Source organism: Papio anubis, chromosome 16, assembly GCF_008728515.1.
Source record: "Papio anubis isolate 15944 chromosome 16, Panubis1.0, whole genome shotgun sequence".
Taxonomy (NCBI): Eukaryota; Metazoa; Chordata; class Mammalia; order Primates; family Cercopithecidae; genus Papio; species Papio anubis.
In genome coordinates this window covers 85,649,535-85,664,498 of record NC_044991.1, presented here as the reverse complement: position 1 = coordinate 85,664,498, position 14,964 = coordinate 85,649,535, and the positions used below count along the sequence as shown (strand labels likewise).

Below are 14,964 nucleotides of genomic sequence, written 5' to 3'. Positions count from 1 at the left end.
TGTAAGACAAGCACCGGTGAGGCCGTCACAACCTGAAGTCCAACAACCTGGGCTCACATCCTGGCTTTGCCACATCCGGGTGGCACGTGTCCCGTGGAAGCTAAGCCCATCTCTGAGCTGAGCCTGTTTCTCTGCCCACGAGAGGAAGATAACACTAACACCGACTCCAGGGTTATTGCAAAAATCAGATGGGAATAATGTATAGAAGTGCAAGGGGTCCGCACCCAGTTAACAGGTGCTGTCATCCCCCTCGTCATCATCAGCGTCACTCCTGCCTTCTCAGCTGATCACTGGGGACCCCAAAAGTCTCCAGGTGCAACCCTCAACCTCAAGGGAACTGAGGAATCCACTCTGCCTCATTTTCCTAAAATACCCCTAGGGCACAGAGAGTTTGGGGTCAAGCAGCTCTGAGGGGACAGTGGGGAGCCCTCAGCTCTTCTGAACCCCTGTTGGGAAGGTCTGCCTGCAAGGCCAGGAAAGGGACAGAACATGCCATCTGCTCACTTCTCAACTCAGCCCCCAACCCCTCCCAAGGCCTCCTGAAGTTCCTGCCAGGCCCCCACATCCCCTGGCCTGGAGCCCTAAGACTCAGCCCCACGCTGGGTGGGAAGAGCCATGCTTGGACGCTTCGCTGCAGGAACTGGGCCTCCAGGGCCAGGCCGGCGCCCCTGAGCACAGCCCGGGGCTGCAGTATTTGGACGCTGCTCACTGCCGAGCTTCCCACAGCATCCCGTCATCTGGGCCATCTCAAGCCCGTCAGCCCCGAGTGGAGATGACAGTTTCTGGGAGAGCTGCTGCTCTTTAGCAGCTGAAGGTCTTGGCACTCTCACCTCTGAGCAGCCCAAGAAGAGATCGTGAACAGCCCCACGCCCGGGCTTGACTTGTCTCCAGACCCAGCCAAGCTCATCCAGGGGTCACTCCAGAGGATCTGGAGCTTGTGCTGCAGTGCCTGCTTCCCGTGTCCATCTTCCAGTCACCTTCTGCCCTGAGCCCAATTCCTCCCCTGGTGTCCAGGCTTAGGGAGCCCTGAAGAAGGGCAGGGCCTGCACTGTTTGTCCTCAGACCTTGGCCCAGGCCTCTGCAGCGGCCATGCATTCTTTCACTTGCCACATGTTCACTGAGCACCAAGTAGACAGCAGGCACCCAGCACCAGGTGAGACCTGAAGCCAGTGGCCTCAAGGGACCTGCTCTGTGCTGGGAGAGGCCAAGAAGCCCCCAGGGCTCCTTGGTGGAGGGGAGTGGTCTGCTCTGGGGATGGGCTAGGGCCCCACTGTCCCCAGCACCTTGGGTCCTGAGTCTCGAGTGCCCTTTGTCCAGGAGTGTGGGTCCTTCCGCCACCTGTGGGCAGCACCTGGTCACAGCTGGCAAGCCCGTGGAAGTTCTGGGCTTCTAGGAGTCTGCTCCACGCAGTAGAATTCTCAGAGGCCTCCCAACCCCAGAATTTGGGACGGTCTCCATCCAGGAGGCTTAGATTCCAGGGTGATCACATCTGGGAACCCAGAAGGAGATGCGTCGGGGAGGCTGATTCTAGGATCCTCAATATGGGGAACGCATCACTCTCTCCAGAACTGAGGCACCCTGGGGACAGGGCTGCGATGGAGGGTGCGGGACAGCCCTGCCTGGCTGTCTGTGGCCACAGTGGGGTTGGGAGGGCAGATGGGGTGGGTGTTCTTGGGGCATGCTGGGGTCTTACCCAGGTCTGTCTGCTTTGCAGCCCACACCGCACTGGCGGCTGGGGAGGCTGGGGGCAGCCGCCTGCGCTGGGAACCCCGCTGCCAGCCGCCCTTGCCAGATAGAGTGCCCAGCACTGCAATCCTGCCCCCACGCCTCAATGGACCTTGGATCTCCACGGGGTAAGACCTCAGGTCATCCTGACCATGGGTCCATGGGCTCGGAGACTTCTCCCTCTCTGAGAGTCGGTGTCCAATCTTTGAAATAGGCATAATTCACATAGTTATCCAAGAGGCCTGCTATCTGCCAAGCTGCTGGTGATGCTTGCCTCCCCTCCCAGACTGCAATGGGAGGCAGGGACTGTGTTGGGCATCACGTCCATGGACAAAATCCATTCAACACCTTGAGCACCTATTATACAAACCTATTACGAACTGAGTGCCCGGGGTCAGCAGTGGGACGTGCCCTTAACATTTGAACACATGAATGAATAGTATAAACTTGAGATTGCACTAAGCTCTTCAATGAAGGAAATAAAACCAAGGATGTGATAGCAAGTGACCTGGAGGGTTCTTTAGAGAGTGATCAGGGGAGGCTTCTTGGAGGTGGTGACATCAGCTGAGAGCTAAAAGGAGAGGAATCAGCCATCTAGAGGGCCAGGGAAGAGCCAGGCAGAGGGGGCAGCTGGTGAAAGGCCCTGGGGTAGGAAGTGGCAGGCCAGGGAGAGCCTGGGTGCACCCATCTAATTCTGTCTAACCTGACAGGCTCACTCGACATTTCAGAGGCTCAGTTGCTGCTTTGCGGCCAATGGACTTTGCATTCTGTCCTCATCTGTGGTGCACAAACCCTACAGCAGCCAGCTGAGTCCCCACTCCTGGGGCAGGGATTGGGGAAAAGCGTGGCCCCCTCCACACCTGGCACATTCCTCCTTCCCCCAACATCCCCTCCAGGCCAGTCCCATTCTGGGGTCAAGGACTGGCCTCTTGGTGTCCTTCCTGTACCTCCTGAGGTCAGGCAGAAACTCCCCACTGCCAAACATCTGCTAGTGCTTTGGGTGGAGGAAGGGATGTGAGTTCTTCAAGCCGCTTCGAACACATTTGCAGGCTCAGCCAGGCTGCAAGCAGTCCCCACGCCCACGGCACAGTCCAGGGGGGATCCAGGCATCCACTCGCCAGGGTCACCCAGACAGAACTGGGGTGCAGGAAGAGGGGACACTGGTTGCAGGCCACTCCTGCCCCAAGACAGTAACATTTTGGAGCAGTTCTTCTAAGAAATTTCTTCTAGAACTTTCTTCCTTGAAAGTTCCCTGCCATGCTCTCCAGACGGACCTTGCTGCTTCCTGGGAGAAGAGTGGGAAAGGGCCCAGAGCCTGGGAACCATCGAGCGGTCCAGTGTGACCTACTGTGTCCTCTCAGGCAAATCTCCCCTCTCCAGGCCTTGTCTGAGACCCTCAGGGGTATGGTCACCCCTCCTATTTTTAAGTACCTATACTAGTATTTACTTATCATTTTCTGTAAACCAACTTGCTTTTATTTACTAAAATATATTCATTTATTTTTACAGCTTTATTGAGGTATAACTGGCATACATTGACAGTGTAATGTGATTATTTTTAAAGAAAATGTAATATTATCCTGGATATGGGGACCAGAGCCACTTGTCATAAATTAAAGGCAACTGTAAAATTAAATTCAACGAAAACAAAACAACATAAATCCTCTCTAGATCCGTTGCCGACCCGAGGCTCTGAGTTGCTCTCTCTGGGAGAACAGGGAGGTTGGCACTAAAGACACATTAGCTCTGAACAGAGAATTTCCCCTCAACATTATCAAAAAGATGGAAGAAAAGAAAAGGGAATTATTTCGTTGCTGGCTGATAACATGTTTCCTCTGCTCCAACAGCCCTGCTACAAAAAATATCAAGAAAATAGGCTAGGATCACGCCTGTAATCCCAGCACTTTGGGAGGCCGAGACGGGCAGATTGATTGAGGTCAGGAGTTCAAAACCAGCCTGGCCAACATGATGAAACCTCGTCTCTACTAAAAATACAAAAATTAGCCAGGCATGGTGGTACACGCCTGTAATTTCAGCTACTCAGGAGACTGAGGCAGGAGAATTGCTTGAACCCAGGAGGCAGAAGTTGCAGTGAGCCAAGATTGCAACCCAGCCAAGTGCCTGGGTGACAAAGTGAGATTCTGTCTCAAAAAAAAAAAAAAAAAGAAAGAAAATAGCAGTACAAGAGGGTACCTGGTTAGAGTAAAATCGTGAGGAGGGTGCCTGCTCTTTTTCCCCACTGACTTCATCCACTGTCCACCCCACCTGCACCCTCAGTGGGAAGTCCCAAAGGCCTCCTCTGCCCCATCCCGGAGCTGACCATGGGTCTAGGAGTCATTCCTCTTTCTTCTCCCTCCAACCCCTTCCCCTGGATCTGTTTGCATCACCAGCAAATGGAGTCTGGGGCCAAGTTCAGCCCACTTTCCAATTTTGTAAATAAAGTTTTATTGGCATACAACCATGCCCATCCATGTACATGTCATCTATAGCTGCATTAGCTCTACAATGGCAACTTTGAGTAGTTGCGGCAGAAGCCACCCAGCCCACAAAAATAAAAATATTTATTACCCAGCCCTTTACAGAAAAAGTTTGCCGACTCCTGGTTTATATCTACAAGCCCTGTCACAGGCAAGGATGAGACCTGGTCAGGGCAGTAAGCCTAGAGAAGGGGGAGACAGGACGGGCCACCGTCATACCTGATCACTACTCTCCCCTCCCTCCATTCACTCAGCAAGGACGGCGGAGGGCGCGGGGCCGGCTCTGGGCCAGGTGCCCAAAGTCCAGTAGGGGAGGAAGCAGGCAGGGCATCCCGGAGCTCCCAGGCCTGTGGGTCCCCAGACGGTTGCAAAAGGGCCTCCAGTAGGGCAATTCGGATTGAAGGAAAGGAGAATGAACTAGAAGGCTTGTGTTGAGGCCATGAGGCATCCAGTGCAAAGCCACAGTCCCAAGGGTGGCTGACTGAGAGCAGTGAGGGGAACTGAAGTTGGAGGGGCCCAGGCCTGAGCTGAGGCCTAAGAGGGGGATTGGGGGGAGAACCGAGCCCAGCCCAGAGGAGAGAGGGGCTCGCGGCGTGGTGTTCCCTCCGTACCCAGCCCATCTCCTTCCACCCCTGCAGCTGCGAGGTGCGCCCAGGACCGGAGTTCCTGACCCGCGCCTACACCTTCTACCCCAGCCGGCTCTTTCGAGCCCACCAGTTCTACTACGAGGACCCCTTCTGCGGAGAGCCTGCCCACTCGCTGCTCGTCAAGGGCAAAGTCCGCCTGCGCCGGGCCTCCTGGGTCACCCGGGGAGCCACCGAGGCCGACTACTACCTGCACAAAGTGGGCATCGTCTTCCACAGCCGCCGGGCCCTGCTCGACGTCTCCGGGCGCCTCAACCAGACCCGCGCCGGCCGGGACTGCGCGCGGTGGCTGCCCCCGGCCCGGGCCTGGATGCCCGGGGCGCTGTACGAGCTGCGGAGCGCCCGGGCCCAGGGGGACTGCCTGGAGGCGCTGGGCCTCAGCATGCACGAGCTCAGCCTGGTCCGCGTGCAGCGCCGACTGCAGCCGCAGCCCCGGGCGGCGCCCCGGTTAGTGGAGGAGCTGTACCTGGGGGACATCCACACCGACCCGGCCGAGAGGCGGCACTACCGGCCCACCGGCTACCAGCGCCCGCTGCAGAGCGCACTGGTGAGTGGGGAGGGGGGGTCTCGGGGGGCGAGCTCGGAGCCCAGCCCCGCAGCTTTGCAAGATCTGGGCCGGCCCAGGGCTCTGGCTGTCCGGCTGTCATCACTGCCCCTCTCCACTCTGGTCCACGTGCCTCAGGACATTTGCGCACCCTGTTCACGCTGCTGGAGACATCTTTTTTCAGCCTTTACAAGGCTGGCGGGCCTCGGGTCGGCCTTCCCACGCTGGTCCTCCCCAGCCCCTGTCCTCGTGGGCACTGCAGGATCTCGTTTCTGCCCCTGCTGGGCACAGAGGCTTGGGCGGGAGTCCCCCTCCCTTGGTTCTCGGCTGAAATATCCGCTCCAGTTCCCATTCTACTGTTCCCCGTTTCCCGCGAGTGACCTTGCCAGCTCTCAGCCCATTCTGAAGCTCCGTTGGTGACTTGTTTATTGCCTCTCCCTCTGGCGCTAGGTCCTTCACAAGGGTGGGGTCACAGCGGGCACCTAGCACGACGGGTCAGGCACACGATCAGGACCAATAAATGTGGATGGATGAATTAGGGAGAGGGCAGCTTTCCTCCAGGGTGCCGCTGGGGCCGCGCACGCCAGCCCAGATGCCGGTCCCTTGAAATCTCAGTGCGAGCCTCACACCGACCTAGCCGCACAGCCACTGGGGCGCCACTCCCACCCACTCCCAAACCAGACGGCGAAGACACGTGGCCTGGGCTTCTTGTGAGAAGGCCGAAAGGGATCCGTCAGGTCTGGGGGGAGCCCGGGGTTCTGCACTTCCAGCAAGCCGTCCGGGGTGTGGGGAGGCTGCAGTCTAAAGGAAACCGCCCTGTCTTTGACATGCTCCCCCTTGACTCCAGCACGAATTTCATTTAAGCTGATTCACCTAGATTTTAGATGAAGCCATGGCCCGCATACCATCCTAATTTGGGGAAGATCTAGTAGCACCCCCCCCACACACTTTTTTTTCTTTTTTTTCTTTTTTTTTTTTTTGCCAGGTGAGCAAACAGGCAGAAAGAAACATAACTTTACAGTATAATGGCTCCTGGCACATAGCTCAGAGCCTGGCTCCTACAAGGGTGTGGACCTAGGACCTTCCCAGTGTCAGAGAACCCTCTGGTGGCTGGTGAGGCCTAAGGACCTCTCTTCAGAAAATCTGTTTTTAAGGGCATAAGAGAAAATACATGGGATTTAAATGAAAACCGGTTCTATTAAAATAGTTACCCAAGTTTTAAAGTATTAATTTGTGATATAGAAAAACGATAAATGTGAAATCTTTATTTGCCCTCATTTGAAAGCAGAGATGACTGCAAACCATGTTTCCAGTACCTGCAACGCTGTTAGCGTCATACAAAGTCAGAGGTTCTGCTGACGCTACTGGGGCGCGTTGCCTCCATTTACAATGAGAAGAAATGTTAACTTGTATTAGTGAAAGGTTAGTGAAAATGAAGTTGAGGTTAGCATTCCAGGTGAAAAACCTCTGTACAAGGCACCCAATGAGTATTTCTTGAGTGCACAGATGAGCAGATGGAGGGAGGATGGATGAATGCGTGTGGATGGATGGATGGGTTCAGCATCCCCATGAAGTCCTCTTGGAGCTCTCAGGCCACCTTCACATCATTCAGCACGTATTTGTTGCCTACTGTGTACTAGACATTCAAGGAACTAAACCAGATGAGGCAACTTCTCACCCCTGGCAGCAGCCACTTGTCACTGCCCCAATGTGGGAGCACTGTGGATGAGACAGACCGGAAGCCTGCCTTCCTCCCCCTCCCCCTCCCCCTCCCCTTCTCCAAACCGAGGATCTCAGTAGCAGAGGAGGAACATGACACGAAGTTCTCATAATCAGAAAATCAGCCTCAGAGTTCTTTTTATGACCTCGAAATTATTCCCTTTTTGGCAACCAATGTTCTAGGCTGGTGTGGCGTTAATCCTACTTAGTTCAGAGAAGGCGCTAGTGGTGAGTTGATTACTGGCCGCCACCACCTCATTAGGAGGGGAAACTGCTCTGAATGCAGAGAGGACAGATCCCCGGGGGCTGCGGAGGCTGACAATTTCATGCGTCCCCAGGCAGGACTCTGGGGCCATGGCTGTCCCTGCCCTCCCTGCTGCCTGGCTAACCCGGGTGGCCAATCCAGCCTGAAATGTGATTGAGAAGCAAAACACATAGAAATGAATGCAGAGATGAACAGTGCCAGATGTACAGACATTAAATTAAAGGTCTGCTCACCAGTGGCTCCTCTCCTTGGGAAAAAAAAAAGAAAAAAGAAAGAGAAAAGACAGATAATTTCAAAGAAGGAACTGCTGCAGAGAAACCCCTAAGAAATGAATCAGTTGTTGCCTTACGCTCTCTGGGGCCCACGCCCTGCCCACGACCCAAACCAGATGGTAAACATGAACATTTTTAGAAGTTCATTTAAAACCAATTGGATCCCCAAATTCATTGCCTGGATATAGAATCCTAATCAATCAGCCAACACCGGACCAAAATTATCTGAGCCTGGTGTCACCTCTGGGGGTTAATTAGAAACTGTTATGTCGTGTTTGAGAAATAACTTTATGTAACAGGCTTAAATGAGTAAGAGTTTGGTTTCTGTACAAGTGTGAATTCTGCCTGCCGGGGGCCTTGTTTACTAACGCAGGAGACTTCAGACCTCTGCAGAAAGATGCCCGGAAGACTTCCCATGGAGCCGGGAACCTTGTCTCACCACCTTCAAAAGCACCAGAGAAGGAAATGCCTTTTCTCACCCCTCTTTCACCTTAAAAGTTTGCTGGTTCTCAATTTGCTTCTGCTCTGCAGAAAACTGCTTGCCCCAAATTACTAACCAGCATCCCCAAACGTCCTATCTGCAGAGAATATCTTTTGTTTGTTTGTCCTTTGTGGTGGGTAAGGAGAGCTCTGGGATTATTTTGCTGTAATGCATTACGTCCTCTCAATATACATTAGTGTGACATAGAGTCAACTCCCATCAGCCGGCATCCCCATCACCAACACTCCAGCTAACTCTCAAGCTTGCTTGCTCCTGTCACAAACATTTTTGCAGCCATTTACTAGCATTTCAGAGAACCATCAAGCTCTCTGGGCCAAAATCCCCATAACCAAAGCCAATATGGTCTCCAATGTTATATAAATCAAGGAAACTTAAGGTTCCTTATAGAAATAAAAAATAACAGCTTATAAAATGACACCCCCCCCCAAAAAAAAAAAACCACTGTTATCAATCATCCAATATTTCCTTTCTAAGCCAGAACTTCTAAATGTTACTTGTCTGGCATGAAACTCACTCAGTGCTGTATGGAACTCAGCAGTGCTATATGGAAATCTTGGGAGTTTTGCAAGAAAAAATATATTGGAGCTAATTTCCCAGCTGGGCCTTCAAAACGCCCCCTTCCTGTGCCTGTCCTGGCTGGACTGCAACTCTAAGTTTCCTTCTGGAATGGCAACAGCAGGAGATGTTTGCTTGTTCCCACATCAGCTTTGACAAGTTCCAAGGCCATTTACCTTCCAGAACGGTGCTCTGGCCTCAAGTCTGGGCAGCAGCTGCTTTTTTAGAAATAAAATAGGAGAAGGGGAAGGAGAGGGAGAAAGAAGGAAGAAGTCTGTATCGCATTCCTTTTTAGTGTCTGCTGAGCCTTTTCACTCCAAAACGCAGACTACTCCCACGCAATTTAGTTTAGCATCTGTTTCCTGTTAACGTGTTTTATGGTAAACACAGCTCACGAGAGTTTGTAAGGCAGGGACAACTGTAAATACAGGCAAAGATGGAGGAAAATCAACTCATAGCCTGGGACAAATGAGGGTGTGGCGGCACCTGAAGACCTAAGTGTGGTCGGTTTTCCCTATAACAAATAACATGAGAGTGAACATCTTTGAGCCACAGCTCTTCACGAGATTTCAATTATCTCCTTCGCACAGACTTAAGCAATGGGCTTCCAAAGACATAATTTTTTATTTTTTATTTTTTTGTGAGATGGAGTCTTGCTCTGTCACTCAGGCTGGAGTGCAGTGGCACAATCTCAGCTCACTACAGCCTCTGCCTCCCAGATTCAAGCAATTCTACATCAGTCTCCCAAGTAGCTGGGATCACAGACGTGCACCACCACACCTGGCTAATTTTTGTATTTTTTGTAGAGACGGCATTTCACCATGTTGGCCAGGATGGTCTTGATCTCCTGATCTCATGATCCATTGATCTATCTGCCTTGGCTTCCCAAAGTGCTGGGATGACAGGCGTGAGCCACTGCACCCGGCCTATCTTTTTTTTTTTTTTAGATGTTGTCTTGCTCTGTCCCCCAGGCTGGAGTACAGTGGTGTGATCTTGGCTCACTGCAACTTCCACCTCCCGGGTTCAAGCTATTCTCCTGCCTCAGCCTCCCAAGTCCCTGGGATTACAGGCATGTGCTGCCACACCTGGCTAATTTTTGTATTTCTGGTAGAGATGGGTTTTCACCGTGTTGGCCAGGCTGGTCTTGAACTCCTGATCTCAAGTGATCTGCCCACCTCAGCCTCCCAAAGTGCTGGGATTATAGGTGTGAGCCACTATGCTCGGCTCAGACATGTTTTGATGGCTTTTGATCCTTGTTGCCATATTCACTTTCCATGGGGTAGGTAGAGCAAATGATGTGCACCTTCCACTGTGAGATTTCTAAAGACAAAAATCCTCTATTCTCTACCTGTGGGGAAGATGTAACCTGCTATGAGCACAGGAGAGTGGGAGCTCGGACAGCCGGGTGCAAGCCAGGCTGCATTTCCGCTGGTCTCTGCCACTTCCAGGCCGGACAACCTGGGCAGTCCAGCCGGTCCTCTGGGTCTCAGCTCCCTCAGCTATAACATGTACCAGTTGCCCGGGAAGTGCTTAGCATAGTTCCTGGCACTTCGGAAACACCTAGAAGAGTGAGCTAGAAAAAAGATCAACTTTCACGGTCAAATTCCAGGACCAAGCACCCTGGGCTTGAGCAAGGACAACTTCTGTCAGGTCCCAAGACGAAGGCCACCTGTGCTTCCATTCATTTCTCATTTATTCATGCAACAAATGTGTGCTTGCTGCGAGCCAAACCCTGTGCTGTGGGGATGGGGTAGCCGCAGAGGCAGTTCCCGCTTTCTAGGGCGTTTTTGGACTGTAAGGCATAATGCGTTCCAGTTTGATGAGGGGCGAGGGATAGAGAGAAGAGAGTCTCAGGGGGTGGAATGAGGAAGATAAAAGAGGGTGGTGTGCCAGCCCTGAGCCCCACCTTACATGGGGCATTCGGGAAAGCTCTCTCTGGTGCCCAGCAGAGACCTAGTAAGAAGGAGCTGGCGGGGAGTTCAGACAGCAGGAGACCCAAGGCCCGAGGATACAGGGGCTGACCTCCATCAAGGAGGCCCTCCTGACTGAAGCAAAAAAGGCCGTCCTGACTGAAGGCAGGGAGTGAGAGAGAGAGGAGGGAGGGACAGGCCGCACCTCACTCTGCCTTTTCACCCCTACAGAGCTGGGGTTCCTTTCCAGGCTGCACCCCAACTTCTCCCTGTGGGACAACCACCGTTTTTCTGTTTGTCTTTCGCCAGCACCACGTGCGGCCGTGCCCAGCCTGTGGCCTCATTGCCCGCTCTGATGTGCACCACCCGCCCGTGCTGCCGCCCCCTCTGGCCCTGCCCTTGCGCCTGGGCGGCTGGTGGGTCAGCTCGGGATGCGAGGTGCGCCCAGCGGTCCTGTTCCTCACCCGGCTCTTCACTTTCCACGGGCACAGCCGCTCCTGGGAAGGGTATTACCATCACTTCTCAGACCCAGCCTGCCAGCAGCCCACCTTCACCGTGTATGCCGCCGGCCGCTACACCAGGGGCACGCCGTCCACCAGGGTCCGCGGCGGCACCGAGCTGGTGTTCGAGGTTACACGGGCCCATGTAACCCCCATGGACCAGGTCACCACGGCCATGCTTAACTTCTCTGAGCCACGCAGCTGTGGGGGTGCGGGGGCCTGGTCCGTGGGCACTGAGCGGGATGTCACAGCCACCAATGGCTGCCTGCCGCTGGGCATCCGGCTCCCACACGTGGAGTACGAGCTTTTCAAGATGGAGCAAGACCCCCTCGGGCAAAGCCTGCTCTTCATCGGACAAAGGCCCACTGATGGGTCAAGTCCCGATACCCCAGAGAAACGCCCCACCTCCTACCAAGCACCCCTGGTGCTCTGTCGGGGAGAAGCCCCCGACTTCTCCAGGCCCCCGCAGCACCGACCATTGCTGCAGAAGCACCCCAGCACAGGGGGTCTTCGCGTAGCCCCCCTCCCACTTCTGCCCCTAGTTCTAGGGCTGGCTTTCCTCTACTGGCTATGACATTGGACTTGACATCAGGATGGTGGCTCTGGACACCCATTCAACTCTTCAGACTCCCTCCTGGAAACTGTAGAGAAGGAACCATTCTCCTCTGCTCTGTCATGGATGGATGCACAGCCCCACTGCTTCCAAACTCTGCCTGCATTCCATGTGGCTCAGGGCATGAGCTTAACACCTGCAAAGCCTATACCACATCCCACAGCCCACGTCCCAGTCACGCACTTGGACGCGGCAGTGATGTTCATTGCTATGTGAGTTTCTAAAGATCACTCCCAATTTTTCTACTTTCCTTATCCTTGGCAGCCCGCCAACAGGTGCAGTCAGGTGGCCACATGGAACCCCCCCATCCCACGCTGCTCCCTGTTCTTCCCATCCTGACCCTTGGGATTCCAAGATGGGAGCAAGAGGAGACCCTGAGGTTCTGCCTAGGGACAAGGCCTACTGCTCTGCCATGTCTGTAGGTTGTTGTTTAAAGATTATTAATTCGAATTTAGCAATATGATCTCTAAGTGGTGCCATGAATTAAAGATGCCACTTCGGGCTTTCAGTGCTTCTCAGCTTTCTGGCGAAGGGCTTGTGTCTTCAGAGGCAGCTCAGCTTTCCTGAATCCTGACTGTTGGCATTCGTCTGCATCTGCCTGTGCTTCTGTGAGTCAGACCTCAAGCTGCCAATACTGCGTGTGGATAAATCCAGTTTTCCCGGGCCAGCATACAAATGAAGAGGACTCCATCTGAGCTGAGAAGTGTGGCCTCCCCAGAGCAGGCTGCAGCCTCCAAGCCTCCCTAGCCCAAGCGAATGCCAGTGTGCACCAGGCTGGCTGCTGGGGGCAGGTCTTTGGAGGGGAGCAGCGTTTCCAGCCTTCTGAAAGTAGTTAATAGTAATGACCGCCATAACACTAACATGCTCTGCAATTCGCCCTGCCCAGCCATGCTCGGTTGCCAAGATTTCCTGTGCTTGCCTGACAAACGAAATCTCCGAATGTGTATCTTTGGGTCCACCCTAGGGAGAAGTCGGGGTCGCCAGGCTACATGGCGACATCTGGACAGCTCCACCTTGCCCAGCCTCCTTGCCATGATCCTAATATATTGGTGTCCTCTGCTCAGAGGGGACTGTCATCATGGTGGGAACAGGCTGAGCCTCTCCAGGGACTCTACCCAAATTCCCAGGGCCTCATCTGTACACTGAAATTAACTGGCCTCCTGGTGGGCCGGAGGGTTTTCAGGACTGGGGGCTGATGACTCACCCCCTCCTTCCTCCTCCTGATCTCTAGCTCTAGCTCTTATCACAGATTTTGAACAATTGTCTGTGAGGTTAATGATGCTTTCAGAGGGAAGCCCTCGTCCTCCTTGAGATTGTGTGGGGTCCAATCAGCCTGCTGAAATTGCTCCCACTTATTACCCATTCTTCTTCTTTAAAAAAAAAAAAAAAAGCCCATCAAGTTAGCATTCTCTGTAGGTCTCAGACAGCTACCAGTGTTCCTGGCATATTTACCAAAGTACAAGAAATAATTACATTATTTACAGTTTCAGACTACATCAGGGTGGGGGGAGCTCCTGTTGGGGACGGCGGTGGGTGTCGATGATGTGTCCACGGCTGAGCAGGTCTTGTATCCGAGACTTGAAGCAATCATGCCACCATTTATCATCAAATTTAAACCTTTTAATAAAATTAAACAGCCTGAAAAATGCTCTTGCTGGTTATTAAAGTCAACCAAGGGAATTATGGTTCTAAAGAAAGGAAGCGGAATGTCCTCCAGAGAATGTGTGAAAGAGAATAAAACCAGTGGAGGTAAACCCCAGCTCTCTCAGTTCTGCTCTCATGTCACTGCCTGCCCTGCTGAAAACCCCCCAGGGGCTTCCACTGCACTCAGAATAAAAGCCTGACTTCTGGCTCACTGTTGCCTGCAAGGCTCAGCCACGCCTCCCCATGCCCTGGCCACACTGGCCTTCTTTCTGTTTCTTGGATCACAGGAGCTGTTGCTGCCTTGGGGCCTTTGCACAAGCCCTGACTTCTGCCTAGCGTCTCTTCCCCAGACCTTCAGAAGCTTAGCACTTTGTTTTCAATCAAGTCTCGGACCAGATGTCACCTCCTGAAGATGTCACCATGCGCATCCCAAAGAGCAGCCCCACTTCTTCCCCGGTCCTTCTGTCAATCCATTGCATCACAGGTGCATGTTCTTTGTCATGAAAACTGATCACTGTCAGAAATGACCTTATTTGCCTAGAATGTAAGCTCCAACGAAAACAACTCGGCTCTGACTCACTGCCTGCAATCTTTCCAGAAGGGTCCAGCGTGCCTGGTGCATGTTAGAAAGACCTTCAATGAATATGGCAGACTCAGCAAATGTTGGTTATTGCTGTGAAGCCTCACACTGAGACCTGTGAATGGGCCACCTCCATCTACCAGATTCAGTGACACTCGGGAGGCCCAGCTGAGTCAGTGAGAGGGCTGTGAGTCTCTGCGTCTTGCACGCGAGGACACTGAGGCACAGAGAGGAGAAGTGGCTGGGCTCCAGAGCCTGAGATCCAGGACTCTGTCTCACAGCCCGCGGGCTTGGGGTGTCCTCCTGACTCTTGGAGGGAATGGGATTCCTTGATTTTATTTGGGGAAGGCAATTTAGTGTTGCTTCGTGGGACATGGCGTGAGCCATCCCTAATGAAAAGGAGTGTGTTGAGCAGGACAGCAGCTTCCTGGATCCCCTCAGTTGGACTTAGTTGCTCTCTGCTCGCTGGGGCTTGTTAGTTTGGGGGCAGGTGATGCTGCTTGGAGCTACGAAGGCTGAAGAAAGGGCAACCATCCCTTTTCTCCCAGGCAGAGGGTCAGAGCTTCCAAGACTCTGGGCTGATAAAGGAAGGGGTCGTTTCAGAGGCTGAGGGGCTGAGACTCCCTGGCGACAGGGCCAGAGGCCCATGGGCACCAAGCCTTCCTTCCAGCCCTTTGCTCCTGCCCCTTAAGTCTCTGCCCTTCACATAAAACGCGAGAGCGCTCTCATCCACAGAGGGGGAGGAAAGCCCAGAGTCCTATTTCCAAATAAAATTAATGTTCTCCATTGCATGTTCAGTCACGCTGAAAGGTGAGGGGTGGGTGGGAAGCCCATGCAGTTGATAATTTCATTGTGCAACTCCCAGGAGAGCAAATGAGCTTTTTTCTCTTAATAAAAAGTTGAAATTGTATACAGCTCTCAGAGGTCCATTAACTAACAGATGCTGGTTATCATAAGAAGCTCTTTGCCTTTCACTAAGCGCATGTTTTTAATCTCCCAGCGGTGCTACCGGGC

The 14,964-nt window shown here is 53.2% G+C and overlaps 1 protein-coding gene across 1 annotated transcript; it reads left to right on the top strand.

Moving 5' to 3' along the window:
• The first annotated feature begins 1,656 nt into the window (after nucleotides 1-1,656).
• Nucleotides 1,657-14,027, top strand: APCDD1L (APC down-regulated 1 like). Its single transcript, XM_021921751.2, has 3 exons — nucleotides 1,657-1,853; nucleotides 4,841-5,393; nucleotides 10,923-14,027. Exons 1-3 carry the CDS (start codon nucleotides 1,657-1,659, stop codon nucleotides 11,685-11,687), a joined length of 1,515 nt encoding a protein of 504 aa, XP_021777443.1. The 3' UTR covers nucleotides 11,688-14,027.
• Nucleotides 14,028-14,964: the final 937 nt, after the last annotated feature.